The sequence below is a fragment of the Gekko japonicus genome, unplaced genomic scaffold, assembly GCF_001447785.1.
Source record: "Gekko japonicus isolate JY-2015 unplaced genomic scaffold, Gekko_japonicus_V1.1 scaffold1928, whole genome shotgun sequence".
Taxonomy (NCBI): domain Eukaryota; kingdom Metazoa; phylum Chordata; class Lepidosauria; order Squamata; family Gekkonidae; genus Gekko; species Gekko japonicus.
Window position 1 is genome coordinate 292,975 of NW_015170339.1, and position 14,876 is coordinate 307,850.

The 14,876-nt window shown below is 43.8% G+C and overlaps 1 protein-coding gene across 1 annotated transcript in view; it reads left to right on the top strand.

The window, feature by feature from the left end:
• Positions 1 to 14,876, top strand: part of MORC2 (MORC family CW-type zinc finger 2) — a 60,881-nt gene that overhangs the window by 28,458 nt on the left and 17,547 nt on the right. Inside the window, exons 10-16 of the mRNA XM_015418168.1 lie at positions 1,872 to 1,951; positions 4,375 to 4,457; positions 5,262 to 5,347; positions 10,380 to 10,520; positions 13,176 to 13,330; positions 13,500 to 13,628; positions 14,100 to 14,205. Of these exons, the coding sequence (XP_015273654.1) occupies positions 1,872 to 1,951; positions 4,375 to 4,457; positions 5,262 to 5,347; positions 10,380 to 10,520; positions 13,176 to 13,330; positions 13,500 to 13,628; positions 14,100 to 14,205 (780 nt within the window). The remainder of the gene's footprint in view (positions 1 to 1,871; positions 1,952 to 4,374; positions 4,458 to 5,261; positions 5,348 to 10,379; positions 10,521 to 13,175; positions 13,331 to 13,499; positions 13,629 to 14,099; positions 14,206 to 14,876) is intronic.

The window sequence follows — 14,876 nt, forward strand, 5'->3', positions numbered from 1 at the left end:
GATCGTATCCCGCCCTCCCCTCCCCCCCCCCCCCCCCGAGCAACATTCTGGCCCTTTGTGGTTCAAAAAGGTGCATTTGAAAATATGTGGACTGTAGTTGTTGTGATCTCAGAGAGCAAACAGAATATGAGTTCATATGGCCTAAGGGTGGGGGCTCAGTACCTGTAAAGCTCCTGGTCCTTCCTGTTAGTTGTGAGCATGAAAGAAATTTGCTGCTGTTCACACAGAGTTTGTGTGCTGTCGCTGCAGACTTATTTAAAAAGCACTTTTACTTGGTGAATGTCACATATGAGAATGGGCCACTAAAGAAGGTAGAACCTTCTACAGACTGCAGAGGCATAGTTACATTCCACAACCAGGGTAGAGTCAGTATGTTCCTACTCTGTTTCTGGCTCTGCATAGAGCAGTAGTAGGAAGACACTCCCCTCATTTGAGGGTGTTACTTCTCTTATTTCCTTTTGGATAATTCTCCAACCTATCTGATTTTGCAGGAACAAGTTTTCCAAGCTGTAATTGTGTGAGTTTTGCCTCACATTCTTTGGCAATGTCTAAAACACAGCTAAAACAAAAATATGACAATGTCTCCAGGCTTTTATGTAAAAGGGGGCTCTTTCAAATGTAGGTAATATTCCCCAGCCAGTGCTTTCTTTGCCTTCTGCATCACATTAAGCATTAATCAGTTGGCCCAGTTCCACCCTCTTGAGCTTGGCTCAGACTTGCTTAAACACTCTTATTTCAAGCCCAAGACTTTTGGTTTCAAAGCTTTGAGCCTTGTCTAACCTCTGCAATGCTGTCAAACCCATCCACTCATAAATTGGGCAGGTGCAGTCAGACACATATGTGCCAGTAAGTGAGGACTGAGCATGACATTATTTCTAAGTTGTGTTCACCTCCAGATAGTACTGCAGGGAACCCACATCCTATAGTGAAGGTGCATATGTATAAAAACCAGATTGTGCAGAGCTCAAAATCACCGCCCAGGGCACCTCCCCGCAATATAATATGTGTTTGGCATCCTGAATCTAGAATTAAGTTTCAGGGATCACTGGGAACCTTGAACATGGAGCTCCCCATGCATGTCTAACTTGCCATTTAGAACATCAGTTCTTCTTTAAACTCTGACCTGGATAGCCCAGGCAAGCCCAATCTCATCAGATCTCAGAAGCTAAGCAGGGTCAACTCTGGCAAGTACTTGGATGGGAGACCTCCTTGGAATACTAGCAGTCGGGAGGCGGAGGCAGGCTTTTATTCAGCCACCTCTCTGAATATATTCCAGGCCCCCAGTAGGAGTCAGTCACCAGAGGTCACCATGACTTTCAGGTGCACGCACACGGACATATGAAAAATACAACCCTCCCAAAAAAGAACCGTTCTTAAGCATAGCGTTTGTTTTGACAACAACATGGGTCTTCACAATGATTAACATAAAAATGAACTCAAAGTCACAAGGGGTGAAACCTTATATTACTGGACGTTGGTTATAATATTTTGGTCTCTCTGTCACCACTGTCTGATCTGACCTAGATCCTGTAAACCATTCATAAGGGTACAGAATATTCTCCTGCATCTTTGTGGATATCTTCTCCCTCCAGTTGGGGAGCACCGGCAGGATGATGCTGTTGCACTCTTCCTGTTTGTGGGCTTCCTAGAGGTAGCTGGTTGGCCACTACCCGAACAATGCTGTACTTAATGGGTCTTTGGTCTGATCCATCATGGTTTGTTTTTAAGGATCACCTTGTTCTGCCTTATTGTTTCATCACTCATTCACCAAAGGCTGATTACCTGGCCTAATGGAATTCGCAAACCCCACTGGGGCTGCTGCTGATTTACTAATGTTAAGATTGCATTTTGTCTCTTTCCCCTTCATGCAGAATGTATAAATATGCTTCCAAACGCTTCAAGACCAGAGCAGAACAAGAAGTGAAAAAAGCTGAGCACATGGCTCGAATAGGTGAGTCTGTGAAAGTGTCACTTTCCTTCCACCCACCCACCCACCACCCTAAAAACGAGTGGCTGAAATGCCTCTCCAATAGCTATCACTGGAGGGTTAAGAGCTGTTGAATCTGTCATTTCTGCTTATTTTCCTGAACAGTCCTTCCTTAGGCAGTGATGAAAGAGGCACCAAGAAAGCAAAGCAGCACTTAACCTTGACAGATAGTTGCATGTAAACAAACATGTAAGCATCCTGCTACCTTCTGAACCAGTTCCCTAGGTTTGTTCATAAATACTGTTTTGGTCAATGCGGAGTACTGTTTTCCAGGCAGTAATTTACTAGAATGGGTGGAATATTGTTCTTGATAGCTGATGAGATTTCTGCAAGTCAAGGAGTGTAGTGAGATTGTTCTCACTACCCTGAAGAGAAACTGTTTGCCAAGTGGTTATGTGCAACCTGTGGCACTACCACTTCACAAAATGCCTTTCTGTTTTGTCCTCTCACTTGAAAAATATCTGTAGCTGTTAACACCTTCAAGCACAGAAAGGTGGCTTGGTCTGGTTCCACTTTATGTTAGCTGAACTATTATTGGTGAAGCATAACATAACAGCAGTCAACCGCCGCATGAGGTAGTAGAATGGAGGTGGGAATGCCATTTTTGAATGTGTCCCACTTGTAAAGTTATTTGCAGTTAAAGCAAACAAAAACCTAATGCATCAGGAAAAAGTTCTAGTCCAGCCTGCTTTTTACTGTGCTGGCTTTGCATGTACAGAAAACTTTTTTTGTTTTGCACAGTAATATATTTTACAAATCCAGCTCCCAACCTGTATTGTAGAAGAAGAGAAGAGATTGGATTTATACCCTGCCCTTCACTACCCAAAGGTGTCTCAGAGCAGCTTACAAACTCCTTTCCCTTCCCCTCCCCACAACAGACACCCTGTGAGGTAGGTGAGGCTGAGAGAGCTCTTGACAGAAACTGCTCTTTTTCAAGAACAGCTCTTATCAGAACTACGGCTTTCCCAAAGTCATCCAGCCCAGCTGCAAGTGGAGGAGTGAGGAATCAAACCCGGTTCTCCCAGATTAGAGTCCGCGCACTTAACCACTACACCAAACTGGCACAGTGACACAGAGCATTCTACCACCTTATAAATCTGTCGACCATGTATTGAGGCATGCAGATATTCTAATTTTGGGGATAGCCGAATATTGTTCTTCCCTGATCTAGGCAGAAAACCAATAATCTGCAAGGGTGGACTGGCATTTAAGGCCAAGGGGGTAAGTTCTGGTGGTCTGAGGACCTGACCTCCATGGCAGTGTTGGCTATCATAGGCAGAAGTCACCACCTGCAAGGGGTGCAGGAGCTGCCACTACCAGAAACCAGTGGCCCTGCCCCCTGGGAGCCAGCTCCACCTCGTGGGAGTCACCTGATCCACCATTTCAAGTTCGCAGACTCCACCTTGCAGAGTCACTGGGAGCTGCTGCCATAGAGGGCTGGCTGCCCCTGCCCCTGCCTGGCACAATGCAGGTGGGAGCAAGCTGGACAGAAGCCATGGCCGCTTGCTCCTTCCCTTCACCCACCATTGGCAGGCCAGCCCTTCTTTCTCTCCTCCTCCTTTCGTTGCCTGTCGTGGGCAGCGGCTAGAAAGGTTCTGTAATGGCTGCCACCACTCTCCTCAGGAGGGCCCACCCGACCCCTTTATGCATTCCTTCTCCAGTAGGTTTCTTCTTACACGTGACTGAATGAGGCGTGAGGACCCAGGCAGAGTAACAAACTATTTTTATTTAATTTTTTTAAATAATAACTGTAGTTCAAAAACATGTAGGAAGAATGAGCACAGTAAAGGTAGGTAAACCAGCAAAATAATAAATCCTAACACGTCTGACTCTACGTTCCTAGCCTTCCCTAGCTTCCTGGTCTCAGACTGACTCACCCCTTTTGAATGAAGGAGATCCCTCTTTCTGCAGCAGCCTCACCAGCCCTGCTCCCTGAGAGGGAACACTTTGGGCAAGGCCTTTTATCTCTTCCTCCCAGGCACCACTCTCTACTCCTCTGCTGGTGTAAGTTTTCCCTCCAAATCCCGTTAACCAATCACAAGGTCCAGAGGGAACCTGGGAAATGTAGGCCCTGATAGCTACTCCAATACAGGTTTGCTTGGGCCACTAGGCCTCCCTAGAGCCTGTAGGCCGTACTGTTATAGGCCTAGGATCATGACACTTCCTGTGAAGTATGTGATTTTTATACAACAACAAATTAAATTAAAATAAATCTGTTGCCATGTTACATTAGAAGTAGGCTATATGTGCCATATAGATTCTTGGTAATACTCTGCAAATGATTGCTTTCTTCTGGTAAATCACATCTTCGGCACTTGTCTTTCAGTTTTTGCTTTTGGGCCAAGTCCCATTTTCTGTATTAATGCTAATATTTCTCTTCATTTTAGCGGAAGAGAAAGCTCGAGAAGCTGAAAGCAAAGCCCGTGCATTAGAGCTGCGCCTGGGAGGGGATATCACAAGGGAGTCCAGGGTAAAAAAAATAAAAATACAGTGTCTGGCTGGTGATTTGAAATTCCAGGATTCAAGAGAGGATTCAGGACAGCAGCTCCTTAAGAGAGAAGAGTTGCCACAGATGCTAAATAGTAATCAGTTCAAATGGTCTGTGGTATGACAGCAATAGTCGTTCAAAAGAGCTTGAGCACCTGTGTTCAGGTGTGAGTTAAAGCTTGCCCAGGTCTGATCTGACTATCTATACTTAATGGTGCTACAGCTTGTTCTCTTATATTTCAAGGAATCCCCGTTAACCCTGGGTGTGAATATAACCAAAGACTATGTCCACAGGTAGTGTATTGGGAAGGGGAGGTTGATTTTATAAAATGGGATGTACAGATTTTACAAAATTCTGTTTATGAGATTTGGCGGTTAATCCTGGTGTCCAGACCAAACTCTTACCCTTCAGTAGTTCAAGAGGAAAATAGATATATAATTTCTTCTAGCAAAAAAAAAAGCTTATACTTGGGGTTAAGATTATTTCGGTTAGGGTAGCCTAAAGGTCAGATTCCTAGTGAGGAATATGGAAAACGTATACTGATCAGTAACTTGCAATCAGTGAAACATTGCTATCTAAAAAAGCAAAAACTCTGTGTGTGTGTGTGTTCGTTCCCCCTTTGCGTTGCCGAATATCTTCTGCATTTATAACCCTGCAGAGAGATTGATTCCTATTGCAGCTATTTGGATAACCTTGGTTTAAGATCATATGAGAAAAAGACAGTGATGATAAAAAGTGAGTGCTGTTTTCACCCTGTTTAAGATGAGGTACTGTTTCCATCTGCAGGTCATGTTGCGCCAAGCCCAGAACGTTGCAATAACCATGCGCAGAGAGGCTGATGTCAAGAAGAGGATGAAGGAGGCAAAACAACAGTAAGTGTCCATGCTTTAGTTCCTCCATGCTTGTTCCTTAGTGGTTGCGGTTTTTCCCTCCACAAGTGAGTGGCTATCGAGGGAGCAACACCTTTGAAGGTGTACAGTTCTCTTATTTCATTTGTATCCCACCTTCCTCCTGGAGATTATTGTGTGGGGGGGGGGGGGAGGGTTGTCCCCTTGGAGCCCCCAAAGCATCTTGGTGGGAGGGTTTATGTTATTTACTGTTCTGCATTTGTAGATGAACCAATAATAGTTTGCTGGTGTCTGTGCTGTGCTTTGCCTCAGAAGGCTTTCCCTGGAACCTTGAGCACTTGGTGCTTTTGCAAGGAAGTTGAAGCCTATGAGCCCAAAGAGATTTGTTGTTTGGTCTAGTCCCTTCCCTTCTGATTTTCAGATTGATTTTGTGTGAGGGACAGAATCCCTCCTTTAGGTAGCTGAGCAGAAATCGGTCTCCTTGACAAGCTATAGACACTGTTGTTTGGGTGCTGCAGTTCTGTGAGAGGACAAACCCTACAGAGAGGTCCTGAGATGTGTATGTAGGGGAAATAATGGTTGCAAAGATCTGGCTGAAAATGGGTGGCTGTTCCCTACTGAAATCTTAGAAACTAGGGGGGGTTGCTGAACAAGGCTTAGCAGGGCTTTAGTGATCTTCCAAGCTCCTTCTTGGGCTTGTACTATCAAAAGTGGTATAAATCATGCAAAAGATGAGATTGTGGAATAAATTAATTTGATTTGCATCGTTTGTCTTTGAACAATTCAGGTTTCAAAACTGGGTGTTTCTGCTGCACACTAAATTTGGATAACCTTGGTACAGAAATTCTATTATTTTATAGTGCATTCGGTTATGGCTGTAGAAGAGGGCATTATTTTCAGCAGATGCTGATTTGCTGCTGTATTGGGAATGCTGGAATTCTCCTGACAGGCATTTTTTCTGTTTCTTTCCCCAAAAAGATTCTGGTAAACAGATCTTCTTGGGATTATGTGTTCAAAATATTGCATCCTCCAAGGCAATCCTGTCTTTCTTGCTGGGAAGGTAATACCCTGAGAAATTACCTTGAATTAAAATTTATTTCTTTATTTGTCAGATTTATACTCCGCCCTCCTGGCCGAGGCCAGCTCAGGGGTGGCTTACAAAGAGTAAAACATGAATTACAATTAAAACAATTTTAAAACCAACCAAAACCATAGTCATATATTGTTTAGCAATGGCAGCCGTTAATCAATGGTCCCTTCTCGCAGTTGGCTTGTAGATATTTCCTTTAGGCAGCTGGCACAGGCTGCTGTTGTTGACAACTCCAGGGGGCAGGGCTCTCTATCTTCAGCGGTTAAAGGCGGCTCCTTATTTGAAGGCCTGGTTGAAGAGCTCCATTTTACAGGCCATGTGGAAATGGATGGGGTCCTGCAGGATCCTGATCTCTTCAGGGAGCTCGTTCCACCAGAACGGAGCTGCCACCGAGAAAGCCGTGGCCCTGGTTGTAGCCAGCCTGGCCTCCTTGAGTCCCGGAAGGGCCAGTTGGTTCTGAGATCCTGATCGCAGTGCCTTCTGGGGAACATATGGGGAAAGATGGTCCCTCAGGTATGTAGGCCCCTGACAATAAAGGGCTTTAAAGATAAGAACCAGCACCTTGAAACGTATCCAGTATGCTATCAGCAGCCAGTGCAATGCTTTTAGCACAGGCTGGATGTGCTCCCGCACAGGGAGACCCATCAAGAGCCTGGGTGCAGCATTTTGCACCAGCTGCAGCTTCCAGATTTGAGTCAAGGGCAGCCCCGTGTAGAGAGAGTTACAGTAGTCCAATCTCAAGGTGACCCATCACGTGGATCACTGTTGCCAAGTCTTTGCGTTCGAGGAAGGGAACCAACTGCCTGATCAGCTGAAGATGGTAAAAAGCTGATTTGGAGGTGGCTGCTACCTGGGCCTCCATTGTTAAGGAGACGTCCAGGAGCACTCCCAAACTCCTAACCTCCGGCACTGGCACCAGCGGTGCCCCATCGAAGGTCAGAAGTGAGATCCCTACCCCCGAACCACCCCGACTCAGACACAGGACCTCCGTCTTCATCAGATTCAATTTCAGTTAGCTCAGTCTAAGCCCACCAGCCACGGCTTGTGACGCCTGGTCTAGATCTTCCGGTTTGGAGTCAGACTGGCCGCCCAACAACAGATAGAGCTGGATGTCATCTGGAGACTGGTGGCAACCCAGCCCATGCCTCCAGGCAATCTGGGCAAGGGGGCACATATAGATATTAAAGAGCATCGGGGACAGCACTGCCCCTTAGGGCACTCCACAATCCAGTGGGTGCATTCGGGACATCTGTTCCCCGAGTGCCACCCTTTGTCCTCCAGCTTGGAGAAAGGAGGTGAGCCATTGCAAGGCAAGCCCCTGAACGTCCATGTCGGCAAGGTGGTGGATCAGTAGCTGATGGTCGGCCATGTTGAACGCTGCCGACAGGTCCAACAACAGCACTGCCGATCCGCCCCGATTCAGATGACTCCAGAGGTTGTCCATGAGGGCGACCAGTGCCATCTCCATCCCATGACCTGGGCGAAAACCGGACTGGAAGGGATCTTAAATGGAATCGTCATCCAAAAAGCTCTGTAACTGAATTGCCACTGTCCTCTCTGGCTGAATAACTGTGGATTAACTAACAGGATGGTTTTGAGGACTGGTGAGGAGGACCGTAAGGTGCTTTTGTAGTGCTGGTCAGCAGTGAGTTTGAAGAGCTAGTTTGTCACAGGAACAAATGGCAGAAGGTGAAGAAGTGGATTTGTAACCACTCTTCCGTGGCAATAAGAACACAATAAAAGTGCCACAGGTGCACATGGCCCTGATCATTCCCTCTTCATATTATGGCACTGGTCTGAGGATAAGAATAAGCATTGCTAAAGTTGTTATTTTGTTGTTATATAGTTGCCAAAATTGGAAAAGTTAACCATAGCATTAAATTCAGATGTTAATTTACCTTGGAGTGGATTCAGGATGACGTTCCTGTGGGTCAAATTATAAACTAAAGGATTGTGAACTCCTGAAATAAAAAGTTTTGATACATGAGCAGGTCCCCAAGATAGAGCCAAGGCTCAGAGCTCACCAGGTTTGGCATGGGTCTTGGGGCGCAGAGCTCAGCACAAATGTTGTCTCTTGAGGTATACAGCTAAAACCAATGGCCTTGCTCTTGTTTTTCTGCTAATTGGCCTGAAAGCAAAAAATCCCCCCATCGTTTTGCAACTGCTCTAATTGCCAGAAGTGTCTTCATCTCTGGGGCTTTATCTGGTGGGCTTTCATCTATTTCAAAACAAACCTAGCTATATTGAGGTAATATATCACTTTTCATAACTGGTTTTTCTGCAAGAAGTTCCCATATTCTCCCATACAAGCATTGCCCAGGGTGAGATCAGCTTAGCTTTAACAGCATAATGTTCTGCTGTGCAATGCTTGTTCAAACGACTGAGATGTTGAAAGTGGTCCCAGGAGCTAGAGCTACTGTAGAGAAAATATGTTCCCTAGGCTTACAAATAATTACATAGTGTGTTGTTGCTGTGTTGATTCCCACAGAACATGAGCCAAAAGATAATCACTTTACCCACTTTGTTACACTTTTTAAAAATCCTTTTATTCTTTCCAATTCTCCTTAGCCTGCTTATAAACCAACTTGCTACTTCACATAGTTTAGAAATGAGAGCAGATCACAAATTATCATACAGGAATTTCTGTTGCTTACATAATGCAGGCTGAATGTATTGGAATCAAGCAGTATGCAGTAGCTGTTGTTGTTCACGATGGGAAGTATGCCTTGGTTGTTTTTACAGAGACCTTGGAGAGCTAATGCTTGGGAATTACAGCTTGTTACAGAAGGACAGACAAGATAAGAAAGGAATACAGTGTCTCATGAATACACGAAGCTCCCCTATACTGAGTCAGATGACTGTTCTGTCAAGGTCTACTCTGACTAGCAGCAGCTTGTCAGGGTTTCAGGTGGAGGTCTTTCGCATCACCCACTACCTGATCACTTTTTGACTGAAGGTGCCTGGGACCTTCTGTGTGTACCACTGAGCCATAGCCACACTCCAGCCATGTTGTTCTGCATAGTATTTAAAACTACACTGGCATTCTGGTTCAGGATGATGGTGGTAAAGCTGTATGTGCAATAAGAGCAAGATACGCGCCTGCCATGGCATCTATTTCATATGCCTCCAAGTAAGACATCAATTAGATAAGACTGAGAATGGATAACACCCTTCTCAGAAATATGCCTACTGCACATTTTGAGACAGCTTCTTTTTGGAAAACTGAGGAAATGGCCAGTTCTGGTTTGGTTTTGAGCAGTAGAGAACAACTTATGGAGCATGTGAAGCAGGAAAAATGTAGTTGGAAGCTGCTATAATTTGAGATGCCTCAAAATGCATTACACACCCTTCATCAGTGATGGCTAGTCCTTTTGCAAGTGTCTTAAGTCAAGCCCACCCTGGTACACATATGCAGAGTTGCATACCTTGTGTTTTTTCCTCTTAATCTCCTGAGCTGAGGAGGATGCTTTAGGAAAGGTAGAGAGGTAGGCCTCTGATCCATAACCAACCCGCAAGCCCTCTTTCTCCTGTCTACCATAAAGAACCATTGCTTGAGTGGTACCCATGCACTGCAGTAAGATTTCACAAAGTCGCGCGGAGCAGATGATGCCCAGATGAAAGCCAGTGATGTCCTGTATCATGAAAATTAGCTTCCAAAAGATGGGTAGTGGGAGTGTAACCAAAGTGGGAGTGCAGCCTCTTTATAGTTTAAGGTTAGTGTTGTCACTCACACCCACTTGTTTGCCGTCTCTTGACTTATTCTTACCATTTACTTTCAAGAAATATCACAGATATGATTTCATTATTGTGAATAAGAAGCAGTTATTTGATCTATAGCCCTTTTAAGCTGTTCTGTGCTGTATTTGTGGACTTTCAGGCCCCTTTGTTGTGGTCAGGTCTGTTTGGTTTATTGTCTGTTAACAATCTTAGACTTTCTTTGACACTGTTTGCTTATATCTGTCCTAGGGCACTGAAAGAGCCAAAAGAACTGAACTTCATCTTCGGTGTGAACATAGAGCAGCGACATTTGGATGGGATGTTTGTCTATAACTGTAGCCGGCTGATTAAGATGTATGAGAAGGTGGGCCCGCAGCTGGAGGGTGGCATGTGAGTTCCGAGCAGCGATTTCTATACAGCTGTTGCTTTCGCAACAAATGTCTGAGTTTCTACAGTAATGTAGAATTGATCTTTTCCCCACTGTCAAAAATTAGGTTTCTTCCCCATATCTAAGCCTTGATCAGTCTACATTAGAATAATTTAGTATAGAGGGGGCTATGTGTATTCTAAAACAGGTTAACGTTCTGCACTGTGGTTTTGCAGAAAGAAGATATTAATTCTGTATTCTGCATAAATGTTGTAATCTTGAGAAAATGTCCATAATTCTTTTGTATACTTTATTTGGTTTTTGCTGTTTTCACACTGTGGTTTTTGCAATACTTGCAAGGGGCAAAACGAAGATGAAGAAACAAATTGGTGCAGAGGTAAATAGAATCTTTAATAATTATAAAACCCTTATGCATTTTGCATGTAGCTTCATCGGGGGAATCTAATGAAATAATAAAAAATAAGGACATATTTGATACATAATTTTTTAAAATTAATAAAACACAGGATAATTTCACATAATTGAAGAAGAAAAAAGATGGAATTATACCCTGCCATTCACTACCTGAAGGAGTCTCAGAGCAGCTTACAATCCCCCCCCCCCACAACACATACCCTGTGAGGCTGGTGGGGCTGAGAGCTCTCCTGAGAACCGCCCTTGAGAGAACAGCTCTGAGAGAACTTATGACTGACCCCAGGTAACACCAACAGCTGCATGTGGAGAAGTGGGGAATCAGATCTGGTTCTCCCAAGTTAGAGTCCGTGCTCCTAACCACTACGCCAAACTGGCCCTCTTGGTAAGATGAGTAGACCTCTTAAATGAAGACTATTATAAAAGTAATATGTCTCATAAAAGAATTTGTGTTCCTTTCATGGAATATTTCTTAGAGTACAAGCACAAACCCACAGACTTCTTTTGGGTTATATTCAAATCTGATAGACCAGATGATAGAATTCAGCTGAGGAAAGGAGCTGTGTGGGTTTTGAAGTTAAAACCTCTGCACCCTAATGGGTTAAATGAAAACATCTCCTGGCAGATTCTTATGTAGGTAAGAGCCAGAACAAACCTGGACAGCTCACTTTGTTCTAGTGTATGTATGGGAATGGAGCTAAAAAAGAATCTGAAAGGTCAGTATGATTTTTAGTGTCCAATTTAACAAACAATTTAAACTGTGGTTCCTTTGTAAATATGTTTTATATAGTATATGTTATTGCTGGTTCTTTTTTCTCAGTATTATCAACTAATTATGAATTGCACTCTGTACATGCTCTGTGGATTTTTAAAAAATTATGTATCAAATATGTCCTTATGTTTTATTATTCATTAGATTCCCCCTGACAAAGCTGCACATGAAACGCATAGGGGTTTTATAATTATTAAAGTTTCTGTTTCCCTCTGCACCAATTTGTTCCTTTGTCTTCGTTTTGCCTTGGTGTGGCCCCCTTTTTCTTCACTCATCAAGGAGCATCAAAGCCCTGGCTTCATGTTTTCAAGCCTATCTTTGTAGTGATAAGTGTTAGAAATTTGTTTTTGTTTTTTTTTTAAAAAGCTGATGGCTAAGATTCACAGTAAGTTGAATATGACTGTCCTCACATTTATCATGATATACCACACAACTCTATATCAGTGGATAAATGCTTTGAATATTGGATTCCAAGCAAACATGTTAGGCCACTTCCCCCCCCCCCCCCCCCCGGCAGATTCTCTTTCCCAATTAAAAGCTTTCACTGCAGCCTGCAATATTTTGTTGCCTGTCCAAGCTACATCTTAGAGTATGTTTTTCCTGTAGTTTGCTGATCGAGAAGAGAAAGGGAGAGAGGAAGTAGGGTTACATGAGGCAAATGCCACTACCAAAGGGACTCTCTTTCTCAGTGTGGTTTTGCTGATTGCCACACTACGGAGTGTTTTAAGTGTTGCATGTTCGCTAGCCCAGCTGGGTTCTTGCAGCCAGATTTGCAAGGCCTGGAAGATCCAGACTGTTTGGCCTTGTTATATTTAGGCCATGGCAGGAGCCACTGTTGTTGACACTACAACTTTGCAGTGCAAGTTGACAAAGGTGTGACTTTATGGGCAACCCTTTCTGCTTAGACAAATGAACCTCCTTCTGGACAAGCAGTTTTACAGAGACCACTCATATGAAGAAGCCATGTAACAGACATTTATGTGCACTCCTTATAATAAACTGAAGTTCTTAATTTGTTTATTTTATGTGTACCACAGTGTTAACTGAAAACTTCATTTCTCAAAAAGAGTGCTGCACTAATAATCCAGTCTTCTGAATCAGGGCTCCTCAGTGCCATGGCATGTGCAGACACTCTCACCACATGCCTGCCATGGGCTTCAGTGGACAGGGCCATTGTGAAGGCAGAACCAGTAGTGGTGCCTGCCACCCTGTTTCAAAATGTCCGCAAGCTCAGATCTAAATCAGTGGGGCCCAATTTGCTGTTACCGTTGCAGTTACAACAAAACTTTTTTGTTATGCCATTCTTAGTATTAATTAACATGATATTAATCCTGGTACACATAATGCACTGAATAGTGTACATATGTAGTATACTGGGAAGGTGGGAGGAAAGCTGTTTTTCTGCACTGCCATTCTTAGCCCAGGCAGTTCAGTTGGTACAACAAGTATATCACAATGGCTTTCTTCTTCTTAGGGCATGTGGCGGAGTTGTAGGAGTAGTGGATGTCCCTTACTTGGTTTTGGAGCCCACGCATAACAAGCAGGACTTTGCAGATGCTAAAGAGTATCGGCACTTGTTAAGAGCAATGGGAGAACATTTGGCTCAGTACTGGAAGGATGTTGAAATCGGTAAGAAGATTTTGCAACTTGGTGAAAATTGGTCATGGAAGGGAATTAGGGAAATCCTAGGAAGAAGAAAGGGGGTGGTAGAGAAGGAAGACTGTATGCATCAGCCATTCAGATGTATCCCTGTGCATTGTAGTTTGACATTTTTAAACTTTTTTATTTAAATTTCTAGCTCAGAAGGGCATTAGCAAATTCTGGGATGATTTTGGCTATTTATCAGCTAACTGGAACCAACCTCCATCAAATGAGTTACGTTATAAAAGGCGGAGAGCCATGGAGATTCCCATTACCATTCAATGCGGTGAGTCAAGCGAAGATTCTGGTATTTTGGGAGTAGCTGGAAACACACACACACCCCTCCCAGCTACTTTAGAAAAAAGTAATGGCTTGTAGACAAACCTATAGGTTCTTCCAGTCACTTTCTTAATCTGCCTTTGTATTGGGGCTCTGGATCCTCTTTCCACAGCAAGGAAACCTTGTTGGATGTTTGTTGTTCTTGGCAAATTATGCCAGTTATAAACCAAGATAAAGTTGCCCTTGGTGTTTTGTGGATGCTAGAGGCTGGATGTACCCAAGTGGCATTTGCTGCTGAGATCTTCACAGTCCTGTGAGAATTGGCCCACGCATTCCACTCCCACCTAAAGCCTAAATATGGGTATTTTTTCAGATACAACGTTCCTTAGGTGCTTTGCTTATAGACCCTAGTTGCCAGCAGATTTTATTTAGCAGGCTCTGCAAGTGGCTGACGGTGTGATGTGTTTTTGTGAAACAGACATGTGTCTGAAATGGCGGACCCTCCCCTTCCAGCTTAGCTCTGTGGAGCAAGAATACCCAGATACCTGGGTGTGCGCAATGAACCCCGATCCTGAACAAGACAGGTGAGCACATTATGCAAAGCTCTTTGAACAGGCTACTTTCTCACTGTAATCCCTACCACACTAGTGTAAAGTTGATCGACATTATTTTTTATCCCATTGCAGTCATGCAACCAACATGGGGAAATAACTGCAGCTAAAAGTGAATAATTTGACTAAGGCTTTCTAAAGAGTTTAGGGCTGTTTGAAGCAAGGACTTCCTACTTCATAGTTCATTGTGGCCACTGCACTGGCAGTCCTGTCGCCCTGAGTCCTACGGGGGAGGGCGGGGTATAAATTTGATTAATAAATAAAATAATAAATAAATATCACAGGAGATCACTGGTTCTGTAAAATAATTAACAGTGTTGCTCTTTCAGACTTAAGCAAGCCAGAGTCTTGCAGATTGCCAATTTTGCTTATTACCTCCTGGTAATAAGAACATTGAGGTCACTGCAAAATAAAAAGCAAGTTTCTACCTTTGGAAACTTGCTTTGAGCAGAAGTTGTGCAAACAGAAGTGTAGGTCTCATAGACAGTATGTAAGGACATAAACCTTTTTCTGGGGGAAACAGGCACATACAAAGCTAGATATTGGAGAACAGCGTGCTAGCCTAGCCTCTTATTGGTCATCTGGTTTCTTATGTGCAAGATTTTTTTTTTCCATATGCAGAAGAACTCGGGTTTCCCCCATCT